Source organism: Dermochelys coriacea, chromosome 14 (genome assembly GCF_009764565.3).
Source record: "Dermochelys coriacea isolate rDerCor1 chromosome 14, rDerCor1.pri.v4, whole genome shotgun sequence".
In the NCBI taxonomy this organism is placed as follows: domain Eukaryota; kingdom Metazoa; phylum Chordata; order Testudines; family Dermochelyidae; genus Dermochelys; species Dermochelys coriacea.
This window is the reverse complement of record NC_050081.1, coordinates 8,627,977-8,641,181: the sequence shown is the minus strand read 5'-3', so window position 1 is coordinate 8,641,181 and position 13,205 is coordinate 8,627,977. Positions and strand designations below refer to the sequence as shown.

General features: G+C 39.8%; 1 protein-coding gene across 19 annotated transcripts in view; it reads right to left on the bottom strand.

Moving 5' to 3' along the window:
* Positions 1–13,205, bottom strand: part of BPTF (bromodomain PHD finger transcription factor) — a 92,809-nt gene that overhangs the window by 12,672 nt on the left and 66,932 nt on the right. For 11 of the 19 annotated variants that reach the window (XM_038371328.2, XM_043497611.1, XM_043497612.1 and 8 more), the window contains 9 exons: positions 11,886–12,132; positions 10,996–11,157; positions 9,791–9,942; positions 8,729–8,852; positions 7,930–8,153; positions 6,260–6,482; positions 4,139–5,049; positions 3,368–3,450; positions 1,003–1,228 (listed from right to left, as the gene is read on the bottom strand). In XM_038371328.2, coding sequence (XP_038227256.1) covers positions 1,003–1,228; positions 3,368–3,450; positions 4,139–5,049; positions 6,260–6,482; positions 7,930–8,153; positions 8,729–8,852; positions 9,791–9,942; positions 10,996–11,157; positions 11,886–12,132 — 2,352 coding nt within the window. The remainder of the gene's footprint in view (positions 1–1,002; positions 1,229–3,367; positions 3,451–4,138; positions 5,050–6,259; positions 6,483–7,929; positions 8,154–8,728; positions 8,853–9,790; positions 9,943–10,995; positions 11,158–11,885; positions 12,133–13,205) is intronic. The other 8 variants (XM_043497608.1, XM_038371329.2, XM_038371336.2 and 5 more) reach the window with 1 other exon arrangement.

Below are 13,205 nucleotides of genomic sequence, written 5' to 3'. Positions count from 1 at the left end.
AATTTCTAGTCCCTATTAGTCACTCCTTGGGCATGTAAAGGGTGATTAGGGATATTCAACATCAGACCCTCTGGCAAATAAACTATAATGTCAGATGACACAGAAGGCAGCTCCCCCAGCCAGAGGTGTAATTGCCAGGATACAAAATCTTGTATGTGGGAAGCATACAGAAACAATATTTCACCCCAGTGATACCATCCACCAGAATTCTCACTTCTGGTTTTCACTCCTTAATGGGAGAGTGGGGTAGCTTCCACAGTCATCAAAGAGTTCTGATCTAAGAGCCGTGGTTTAAGTGCTGTCCTCTGGACATTCCAGCTCCTTCTTGACCATGATTGGTGAAGGAGCTCCCTGTTGGTATGTCTTTACATCGCTTCAGTTTTCCACACAACCACCATATATTCTTTACCTTGCAGTTGGTCCAGTAGGTTCCATAAATTGTGAGGCCTTTGCCTTAAGTGCTCTGGTACATTTGTGTTGCAATTTGCTGTTTGTTTCTTGGATACCTGTTGCCCTTACAAGGAGAAAGTGCCACAGAAATAAAGGATAGGGCCAGCTCTAGGCTTTGTTGGGTCCTTCACAAAAACATGTCTAATGCAGCTCCACCCCCACTTCTAGAAGTGTATCCCCACTGGTGTGAAAATCTCAACAGAAGTGGAATCAAATGGGTCATATTTCCTTTGAAGGCAGGGGAAGGAGCCAAAACTAGGGTAGGGGGATTTCTGACCTTCTTGGTTTAGCTTTTTCAATTAGCAGCAAGACAGCAGGATTTGGACCTTTAACTTTAATAGGGCAGAAATTGTTTTAAGACCTCACCATAGATTAAATGCTAGATACAGTAAATAAAATGATCTGGGGGTTCAGCAGCGATACAGGCATGCAGCAGAAGAATTTCACCCTGCATGCTTCCATAAGGACTCAAAGGACAAGCTGATAAACACAACAATATTTTCCCCAAACTTAAGAAAACCCACCTGGCTCATTGAGAAGAACTGCTCTTACCTGCACTTCAATTTGTAGATCTTTGTCCAGAAGTGCTCTTTTTTTCAGTATTTCAGCTTTAAGCTGTTCTTTATGTTTGAAAAGCAGAGCTGAGAGCTTGGTAGCATTCTGTTTACTACGCTTCTGTTCCACACTCTCTTCTCGCTTCCGTTTCTTAGCTGCCTGTTTTTCTTCTTTATCTATCTTATCCAAAATATACTTCATCACCTGATTACACACTATCATTCTAGGGAAGGAATACAGAGAAGCACATTGTGCTAAGTTGTCTAATAAATCACAAAATTAAGGTTATTTTCTCTTTACAGCTTCCACAAATCACAAAGCTGTATTATTAATTATGACGGTAAAATCATGGATTTAGCCACAACAGCAGCACTTGCTTGACTGACAGTTTATGGAGACCTATCCATTTCAACAAAGACTCACACTATATAACTTGATGGTCAAAGCATCAAAAAAGCTCACGTTTTGATCCCAAAAAAGACATTTCGAGACAATTCCATTTTTGCAAAAACCTTTGAGGTTTTATTTTTGTTCGAAGGCAGAAAAAAAATTCAAGACCTGAAAACTTGCTGTAAAACAGAACTGTCCTTCTGACAGCTCTGAATAGTACTAAACTTTGGTGTTCCAGCAAAAGTAAGTCCAAGAGGATCATTTTCTCTATCAGTAAAGATCACTACAGATAGTAGTTCCCAAACTGCTTCATCATTAAGCACCCCTTACGATGGACTGTTGGATGCAAACCCCTATACAATATGCCCCCTCTATGCCCCAGTGTTGCTGCAACTGTCTTTTCCTGACCATTTTCTGACCATTGAATTTTTGTAGTATAGTTGTATTTTTGCTTTGTACTTTTCATTCATTTTGAAGTTTCTGTTCCCCCCCTTTCCCCAATTCACCAGAAGACTAAACGTTGCTTGGCATGGGGGTATTCAAATAAACAGAAAACACTTACACCTGCAGCTAAGCGGAGTGCAGCAAGAGTAGAGAAAAAAAGCTTGTGACAGGTGGCTGCTGAGTGTGCAGACCTGTACATGCAAGGTACATGATGCATCTACTCCTATGTACTCGTGACAAGGCTGCAGCAGACGTAGGAATGAAAAATCAAGTATTTTCAGGGAGCCACCTGGTATTTTATTGAGAGCTGTAGGAGTACACTGGTTGTTTGGTAGGGCCATAGGACATCGAGCATTCTGTTCTTCTCCACTGTCACACATCTACCAGGTCTAGTCTGGGTTTCACTGTTACAGATTATACTCTTTGGGAAGAAAAGACTCATTGGGGAGGAAAGATGACAGTGCCACGAACAGAGCTGGTCAAACATCATTAACGAAAATGTTCCTTTGTTTTTTAAAAGTAACAAATTTGGTCATTCACAATTGTTAAGAGAGCAGTCTGTGCCAACAAATTTTTAACTTTTGATCTGTGAACTAGCTACTGTGTATTCACTATTCATTTCTCACACTGAGTGGACAGCTAAATTGCACAGTATTGTTCTTGTACCTGATTTGGGGATCAAAACCTTATAAAACTGGAATTCCTTTTCCTGATCACAGGATTATTTGATAAAACATGTGAACAACAAAATAGTCAAAATAGCAATGGAAGAATATCTAAAAAGCCAACAGTCCATATACGCATTTGCCAGTGCAAGGGATGAAATTACTACTAATTTATGGAGTGACAATGTCTACAAGACTCACTACTTTTGTCTGCTGGCTGAGAGGCAAAACAGTTAAACAGAGGACAAGCTGCTGCCAACAAAGGGAATGAAATTAAGAAATCATAACATGGAGTGCTCAAACAGAAATGAGAAACAGGCTTAGCTACAATGGAGCAATCCTTCATTTCCTTTTGTGAGTTCCCTCAAATTTATTTATCTGCTTGTATTAAAAAACTGTGGCTAGCACTACCCACATGCATCATATCACAGTCCATATTCTGGGCAATAAGTGACGATAGTCAACATTTATTTTGATTACAGGAGAATCAAACTGCTCATAAATTAGGAATGTTACTTTTAAGTCATGGATTTGTCACCATGATTTGTATATTACTTGAAGTCAGTTTTAAAATTTCATACAACTAAGCTTTCCAAGCCTGAGACAGAAGGCATGACTACACAATGGGGAAATGCGCACTACCAGGGCGTGATTTCTAAAGCACACTAGTGTTTAAAATAGCACTATGTTAAAGCAAACTAGGGAACTTTCAGTGAGCACCAGCACTGTCTACACAGACTGGTTAAAAATCCCACTTACACAGTGCGCCTTACAGCTCCATGTAGGCAAGCCTTATTTTGTACAACAGACACCAATGAACACATTTGCTCCATGTCTATTGATACATCATCACATGTTCCTACCTCTGATTTTCTTCTCGTTCAGCCGGGGTCAGTGTCTTTTTCTGTTTCAAGTGTTCTATTACAGCATTGTGTTTCATCACCACCTTGAACACAAAGTCCAAACAATATTTAAGAACTTCAGCTAGTGTCTGATAATAGTACTTGGGGAAGTGTGGACACTTGCCAACTTAAGTCACATTTGAACAAAGAAGTCTTATGTTACTTACACTATTTTGAAGGTAACTTTTTATACTTAATCTTACATGATGACTAAGGAATTTAGAGATTCAACTTAATTTTTCATTATTTCTGGAGAAAAAATAAGTGAAGTCAGTTTCACTTCTGTAGTCAGTTGCACTTTCCCAAGCTCTTATTGCTGCACTATATTTAGAGTTTCTGCCCATTTTTTCTCCCCAGTCCGTCCCCCTGTAGTTAACAGCATTATACTTAATACAGCTCTTATAGTCTCCTTTCTATAACAGTCAATGAAAGCACAGTTGAAGTGTTGCAAACAACCAGTCCTCACTTTTTCTGGACTAACGCTGAAGATACATTTCTCCCAATAACCAGCGATACAATAAATCAAGTCCAAGTGCCAGATAGCAAGCACAGCACAGTCGTCTCTTAACGTGCAGAATTAACTTAGAGGCACTATTAAATTGGCAGAAACTATTTTGCAATATAATTTAGAAATAAAAATCACAGAGGCTCAATTCACAGGCTATCTAACATATCAATAGGATTAACAGAAACGTGTTTAGCGTGGTTTGTATTTACTTTTGAGAACATTACCTGTTTTTGGATAATGTCACTTTGATTAGAAGCCTGAAGAGTGTGTTCACGTTTAATTTCTATCTGTTGCTGCTTTTTCTTTTGCTGTTGCTCCCTGAGCTGTTGAACCCTCTGTAGCTGCTCTTGAACACTAGCTGCTTGAACTGTTACCACATTCTGAATCTGGTGAGCCTGCACTGGGCTGGCTTGTTGAATCTGAATAGGCAACTGAAGCTTAATCTGCTGGGGCACGCCGCCTTGCTGGGCCTGTATCTGAGCTACAACATGAGACTGAAGTTGGGAGAGAACTTGGACTTGCTGCTGAAGCTGAGGTACAGTAATAACTTTTGTTGTAGGCTGCTGGATCTGCAGTTGAGGGCGAGATGGAGATTGTACAGTAACTTGATTTAAATTTTGTGCAGCTGGAAGAGTCTGAAGGGAAGTCTGAATCTGGGGTTGTGACTGCTGCTGCAGTTGAGCTTGTATTTGTATAGAAGCTTGGGGTTGCACTTGTATCTGTTGCTGAGTTGTAGTCTGCACCTGAGCTTGCTGCAGAGCTTGGACTTGGGACTGGGCTTGTGGATGTATGACAGTCTGTGGTTGATTTTGGATTTGAATTTGAGACAGCCCTTGAACCTGGGTCTGTGGTGGAGACTGAACTGTGACTGGAGTTTTAGTTGATTGTGCCACGACAGTTTGTGCTTCAGATACGACTGGAGACTGAGCGGATGTTGGAGACTGAGATTCAGGCTGTGTCTGATCTTCAGGCTGAAGTGAGGGCTGAGTAGTCTGTGGTTGGGCTGGGGGCTGAGGCTGAATACTCTGGGTTTGCACCTGTGGCTGAGCTTGCAATTGACTGTGAGGGTGGGGCTGAATTGGTGGCAGCACTGGTTGTGTCTGTGTTTGTGAGGCTTGTTTCTGCTCTCCCGTAGCTGTGAAGGATAAAAACAGAGTATTCCACTCATTCCAAGCAATGTGTCCACAAGCTCTGTTATTTTGAATTATTAGAGCATGTCTACACTGCAGTTTTGTCAACAAAAGTTACGCTGCTGCATGTCCACGCTATGCTCCTTGTGTCGCAGAGTGCATCCACACTAGCAGCTCTTGCATCAACACAGAGAGCAGTGCACTGTGGGTAGCTATCCCACTTTGCAACTGGGATAGGGTGCTTTGGGAAGGGTTTGCAATGCCTCGTGGGGCAGGTACAGTGTCACATGATGCAGGTTTCTAAATCCCATCATTCCATGGGCATCTTACTAGATTGCCAGTCGCTTTTCAACTGAAATGTGTGTGTGTGTGGGAGACAGGGAGCGTGTGTGTGTGATGGAGACACAGTGTGTGTGTTGGGGGAGTGTGAGAGAAAACGGGGAGGGGGAAGGTGCGTGTGTTGGGGGACAGTGAGTGCGTTGGTATGCTGTCTCTAAGTCCAGACAGCGGTTGGAAACAACCAGTCCCAAGGCAGGTGCAGACCCCTGACATCGGCCGCCGCCTCCCTCCCTGGCTCTGCATCTCCGCCCTCCCGCGCACACACACAGGCCCCTGCCTGCCTGCCGCTGTCTTCCTAGTGCCCAGGAGGTTAATGATTTGCTGTTTGCTGCCTGAGCAGAACGGCATGTGTAGCTGTCAGAACTTCCTGGAGCTTTGAAAGGGGAGGAGTGCACGCCTGTGTAGCTGGAATGCATGGCAACCGAGTTCAAAACATTGATCAGAGTGGTCACGGCGGGTATTGTGGGATACTGGGGGAGGCCAGGAGACATAACAAATGGCAGCATCTACACTGACACTTTGTTGCTTAACTTTGCTGCAAAAAGCTTTATGCCTCTTGTTGAGATGGTTTTATTTTGCCGAGAAAAGTAGCATTGTACACCTCCACTGTTTTGTCGGCAAAAGCTCCCTTTTGTCACCAAAACTGTGTAGCGTAGACAAGGTCCTAGGTTTTCTAAAGTTGAGGAAGCACTATTTCCCCTTTGGTTTAAAAAGCACTACAATACTTTATACAGAGCTTCAGCTGAAGATTTTTAAGTCTACACATTGTTCTTTTAACTAAGATACCTTAATGAAAGAGACTAACTCCAACTATATAAAAAAATTAAAACAACCTAACTCCAATCATCCTCTTCTCTTGAGCACAGAAAACCCTACCTGATGTCGAAGTGGAAACTGTCGTAGTAGTCGTGCTAGCTGTAGTAGCAGATGATGATAATGGAGTGAAAAGGAATCTTTGAATTGTACCATTCGGCATAGCCGCTTGCATTAGCTGTTGTCCTGGACCTGGTATTACAGTCACACCCTGAGGTATCAACTGTAACTGGCCAGTAGTTTGACCCTGTCCCTGAATTACCACAGTCAACCCCTGACTGCCACCCTAAAAAAAAAAAAAAAAGTAAAATTCATGTTAGTAGTGATGTCCCAATGATATAACCCTTAGTTGGATTATGCAGTAATCCGGGAGAACCAGGATTATGAATTCTGGGGATTCAACACCTGAACCACTAGGGTACATATTGTATCTCTGATGCTTAAGTTCAGTATAGTGGAAATACAAAGTTTTATGACAAAAACATACAAATATTCCAGTAACAAAATTTCAGGTCAAAAGATGGTAAAGTACCCTGGTTCTTTATGGACAGATCTGATTATCTATTGGGTTGGGTTCAGCGACATGCATGTTCATCAGAATACTGAAGCAGATTTGTTACAACAAAAGGCTGTTAAGATTTTATCTGTCAAACTTGGCTAGATTCTTAGCTAACAGAATCTACAATTGATCTTGTGTCTCTTTAAAATGTATGAACAATAAATTCAGGTGTAAGATTAATTTGGGGCATCCTATTAACCACCTCCTGACCCAAAGACTAACCTCAAGAGTCCCAACTGCCTGTTCACAAGTTTATTCAATAAAACATTTTCCTAAGTGCATATCACACATTGCCCAACTGTAAACTGTAAGTGTTGACTGTTCATCCAGGTTTTCAGCATGCTGGTAGAATGTTACTGCTTAAATTGTCTCTTTGGATACCATATTTTTGGAGGTCTTTAATACAGGCAGAAACATCCTAGTTTTGCAGACAGATCAGGATAGTTCTAACCCTTACAGTGATTCCCTGCGTCAGACATGTCTCTTTGAATCAGTCCCACCAGTGGCAGCTCTTGCCTTCAGCTGATACCTGCCCCTGTCCACACCTTCGATAATCAATAACTTTTTGAATCTGCCTGAGCAAATAATTCTTGCATGTTGTTCTACATGTCAAAAATGACACTAAGGCATGAGCATATTTTGATAATTAAACTTTATATCCATTCTTAACATTATTATTAAGTATTTATATTATGGTAGTGCTCAAAGATCCAAAGATATAAACACAGAAAAGAGGGCCCCCTGAAGGAAGGATTTACAATTTACAGCCAAACTCAGCATGAATCTAAACTAACATGCAGACCAGATTCTTGTGGTCTAGGCAGAAGTAATAGAGAGTGCTATTTCCCAGTTACAAATGATGTAACTCTTCCTTTCCCAGCACTAAAACAAGCATAAATGACAGCTATAATGTTCTTCAACACCCAGCCAAAGACAGTGGATGGGCATCCACATTCTGAAGGCAACAAGGTAGGTAGATAAAAGATATTTAGAGAAAATAAATCTCTATTTTCTTAATTTAATTACCATTTGATTTGTATATAGGTTATAGGTTTCCCAAAAAGTAAAACTGAAAAACAATGTATGAAATGTACACACACACCCCATACTGATGAGATCAAAGAATACCAGTATAGGCATACTTTCATGTTTGAGTCTATAAAAAATTGTTTACCTGTCCTTGAGTTAACTGTGTGAGTTGGGCCATAGTAAGTTTCACTTGTCCTTGCTGGGGTCGAGTGGGCTGCGGTGTTGTGGTTTGTGGTTGTATATTCTGTGGAGGTGTTCCAGGAGCTGTTGCTACCTTTTGTCCAGGACTTGAAGTTGCGCTAGCACTAGAAACTGCAGTTGAGACAGGCTGACCTCTAATTATCTGAGTCACCACCTGCTGAGTCTGACCTGTTAAAGACAGCAAAATTTGTTATGATAAAAATACATTTCCAACATTTTTCATTAAAGGACACAACTTCTAAACCCCAACTTCATGAGAGAAGTTAAGCAAGCATTCCTGTTTGCCACAGAATATCTATTAGTCACTTCTGTATCTGACTAAACAAAAATATGAATCTGATTTCAAGTAAAACATTTTGCAATCTACTTACAAGACACTTTAAAACACCTAGCTTTCCTCTAATTACATGTAGTGTTTTCGCACAACACTTTGAATTCAAACCTTTCTACAAACTGATTAATAATACTTTTATATTTTCATTATTCATTAAACCGTTTATCCAAGTTTTGTATTAAACTAGGAAACCTGTTCTTTGTACCCACCTGAATGAAAGAGTTACTCTTCAGTGGACTCTCATTCAGTAACCTTGATTAAACTGATGACTGATCCCAACACTGTTTTTGTTAAACACTGCACTGAATACAGTTAATTTCTGAGTTAGGGTGAATGATGCATAAAATGCTTATGGAGAAACAAACCATGGTTTTCACACACTGGAAATTTATAATTAAAATGAACCTACTGGATGGAAGAATACCTTGCTGCACCACTACAGGTGTTCGAATGATGGCCTTTCCCAATGTTGATGGCTGAAGTGGTGTCCGTATTACTGTCATACCTGGGCGGAGCGGTGTCCCTGGCATTATCTAGAGACAGCAAAAGGAGAACATACACGTAAAACTTTTCAAAAAGTGCATATCCTGCTGAACCTTGAATTCTTTACAAACAGTGAGAAATAAAGGGATACAAGTAGCTCGTATATTTATATGTTGCATGTTTGAAAATTCTGTTAAAGCCGACTTTAGCAAAACTCTGTCCTATTTACTCCCCAACAAGTTTCTTAGCTCTGATAAGTATTGATTCCTCATTAAAACTATGTGCTATGAGGTCCTACATTGTAGAGGCCAGCCAAAAGCCAAGAAGGACAACATGGAAGTGGCTCCTTGATCGGTGAAAAAATTATGCGTGGGTTTATCCTCCCACTCTGACCAAATGTGAACACCAGACTAGTGAGTGGGAGACTGAATCCAGGAATCAGATTAATATCAAGGCAACAGGGATCATTAAGGTCATCTGACCTCAGCATAACATAGGCCCAGAGAACCTCATTTGGTAACATCTGCATCGTGCTCATAACTTCTGTTTGAGCTACAGTATATCTTTGAGAGAGATATCCAGTCTTGATTTAAAGACTACACTGAAGGAGAATTCACCACATCCTTAGGTAAATTATTTCAATTGTTAATTTCCCTTCGTGTTAAATTTGCACATTATTATTTGTATTGCCATAGTGCCTCAACACCCTAGCCATGGATCAAGACCCCATTGTACTAGGCTAGGCACTGTACCTTATTTCTAGTCTGAATCAAAACTTGCATGTCTTGCATAGCAACACAGCACAACCTTTGAAAACTTTAATTCAATAATCCTATTAAAAATCCTATTCTGAAATTTTAGAGTCTGAGACTTGCTGTGCATCTGCATATGCATGTAGGATCCTGCTTCTGTGTTTGTTCATGTACCCTTCCATGATTTTCCATGCATTTACCCAATGTAATTGATAAAGCTCAGAAAAACATCTTACTTGTGAAGTACATGTTGTACCTAGAGTTCCTGTGGTATTTGGCCTAATAGTTACAGTTGCTGTCCTTGGCTGGAATGAAGTAAATGTTTGTTGATTTGCACCTGTAGTTGATGGAATGATACCCAACACTTTTTGCTGAACTTGAACAACACCTAATAAAAAAAGAATTAATCCATTAATACAAAAAATTGCAAATATGTTAAATCATAGGGACTCCACACTGACATCCAGTACTCTCACTCTGACTTTTTATGACCCTTCTGTGGGGCTTCCGTCAAAGTCTCTTGGCAGAAACTTCTTCACGTTCTATAGGGAAGTAGCATTACCTCTTCTGTTGTTTGTACAACTCCCTCCACAGTATCAGTCCACAGACAGATATTTTAAAAGGATTTGGGCAAAGAATGGTATTTCAGAGTTGTGAACCTCTCTATTGATCTTTATGAGGAGGCTCTTGCCCATGTGTGGTGCCATATACAAGTGTTTATTATTTACACGTTTAGATATGGATGGCCTGTGTCTCCCTGCTTCCAAGTGACCTATTTAAACATCTCAATGAGCCTTAAAACTCATGGAGCTGAAGAGCATGGTAAGTGCCGTTCATCCACCTAAAAAAGCACCATCAAAAGCTAGCAGTCTCCATGACTTTTTCATAGATTAAATAAAGGAGATGGAGGAATGAGTATTTTTCTTTGGTGAAGAAGTGATATGCCATCCACAAGCTCACAAAATGTCATGTTGTCATTTCCAATCAAGAAAAAAAGGATCCAACAGTACTGCATTGATCAGTAAAATGAATCACACCTGCTTCTAACGAATAACTATTTACAACAATTAGCAGTTACATCTGTTCTGCAACACTTTAAAAAATATCCCTTTGCTGATGTCTAATTTAGAAGCAGAAAAAAGAATTTTGCATTCTAGGTTGTTGAAAGAAATTAGAGCTTCTGATTATGCACTATGGAACTTAGAGTAGAAGGCCCAAGGTCACGGGTAAGAAATTTAAGATACAAACCTACATTTTTTGCCTGAAAACAATTGCCATTGTTTTGGGGGCAGCGAAGAAAAAGCTGTAGAGACTTATTCCGGTTGGTGTTTTTTTTTTTTTTTTTTTTTTTTTAAAGAGGCAAGTCACATTTATTTCACTGGAAAAATAATGTCAATGCAATCTGAATTAGAAAGTTAGAAGATACATTTTTTACCCCTACCTCCTTGGGTTGATGGCACATTAACTGCAACAATCTTGCTGTTTGCTGGAAGTGGCAACTTTGTTATCACTTTGCCTGCCATAGTTACTGGAGTGCCTGCAATCTGGAACGTCTGACCTGTGCTGGCAATGCTTGTAGCTGATGTAGCAGCTGTGCTGGTAGCTATTGAAATAAGAATCAATTTTTGAACTTTATTATTAGTAAATATGACTATTTCTTAAGTATAAAAGAGTAAAACTGGAAGGTTATTATACAATCACTTTTAAATGTGTCGTCATTTCCCCTCATTATATGTTTTAAAGGTTTGTTGAAACAGTGAATTTATGCACAGAACACTTTCACCATAAATATTACAGATAAAACTGGCACAGAAAAGAAATGAAACAACCTGGCTTGTGAGTGCAGGAAAAATATTGGCTTAAGGACAGGACATTCATCTTTAGACAAAAGTAACTGTTCCCCAGCTCCCTCCCAAACTGGTAACAAAGTTAACCACAAAGATCAGAAATTAAATCCCAGTATTGCTATATTATAGAGAAAAAGTTGGTGTGCTATAGAAGCAATGACTAACAAACATGTTCTTTTAGTGACACCTAAGGTATGTCTTCACTACCCGCCAGATCGGCGGGCAGCGATCGATCCAGTGGGGAATCGATTTATCGCGTCTAGTCTAGACACAATAAATTGACCCCCAAGCGCTCTCCTGTCGACTCCTGTACTGCAGCGCTGCGAGAGGCGCAGACAGAGTCGACGGGGGAGCGGCAGCAGAGGACTCTTCACCACAGTAAGTCGATCTAAATACGCCGACTTCAGCTATGTTATTCACGAAGCTGAAGTTACGTAACTTAGATCGACCCCCCCCAGTCTAGACCAGGGCACAGATCATTTACCTGCTGAGGACTGGCCTTGTTTAACCCAGGTAGCGAAAGTCTGATGGAAGTTCTTGTTCTGTTGGAATGTTACCGTAGCTGGAGAGCCCACTTTAGTAGTAAGCACTACTTTGGTTCCAGTAGGAACTGGGCCAGTTAATGGGCCTACCACAACCTTCTGTGGAGTGGAGGCAGTGGTTGCAGTACTGCTTGCTGTAGTGACCGTAGTGGCTGTTGTAGGTAACTGCTTCTGTTGTTCCAGTCGCTTCTATCAAAGTTAGAAAAAAAACTCAATGAATGAATGAATGAATGAACGAACAGTTAAAATTTGTGGATTTTGCAAGGGATAAATACCTAATTTTTCACTGAAAAATAAGGTATGCAAACAGGATCTAGCAAATCTAAATACTAAATTATTGAAGCAGAATATATTACAGATTGCTATCAAGCTATCACAATTGACATACACATGCAATATTATAATTTGCCATAAAATACTTTGTATTGCAGATGTATACATTCCACTGTGCTACACTGCACATTATATACAGCATCTTTTGAATGCTTTACATAATCAATCCAGTGCATTTATTCACTATTCTCAGACTATCAAGCAATATGAAGATCAAAAGGTAGAAAGTTTTTTATCCTGATAAACTACAGTCTGAAAATATATGCCCATATTTTGGGTTTCAGTATGTGTCCACGGCTTTCATCAATTTCAATGACAGATGTAAATCTGTATTACACACACAGCTCAATTTTTAATTACTGTTGGCTTTCCTGAATTTACTGCTGGCAGCAGCTTTATCTTGCTAATGGTAACAAAGTGTCAGAAAGTGAAGGTATCTCCATTTCTACTTTATCTAATTTACCATCATCAAAAGAATATCATTATTTAAAGTTTTTCATCTGACTGTAAGCCAATCTCCAGCCTACTCAAAACCATATTCAACAATCCCTTACATGACAGTAGGCTTCCCATGCTGTCACTGTCATAAGCAATGGTGCTTTTTTATTTTAGAGAGACTGCTATCTGCAAGCAATTCAAAAATGCCAATTGTAATTTGCATGTTTTCCAATATATTTCATGTTGAGCAGTGCTCCTTATCAATTTGAATCTTGACTGCAGGAGTGGGAAAAGTGGGTAGAATTGCTTAGGCACAAACATTATTTCTTTTTCATTATTTACAAGTGAATAAATAATGATTTAAGAATTAAAATAGCAATGATTTAAGACATAAAATAGCATAAACATTAGAAAATAAAGTAATGGGTTTGTAAGTTAACTAAGGGTTGGCATTTTATTTTATGCTTAGATATTCTAAAATACTATTTGTG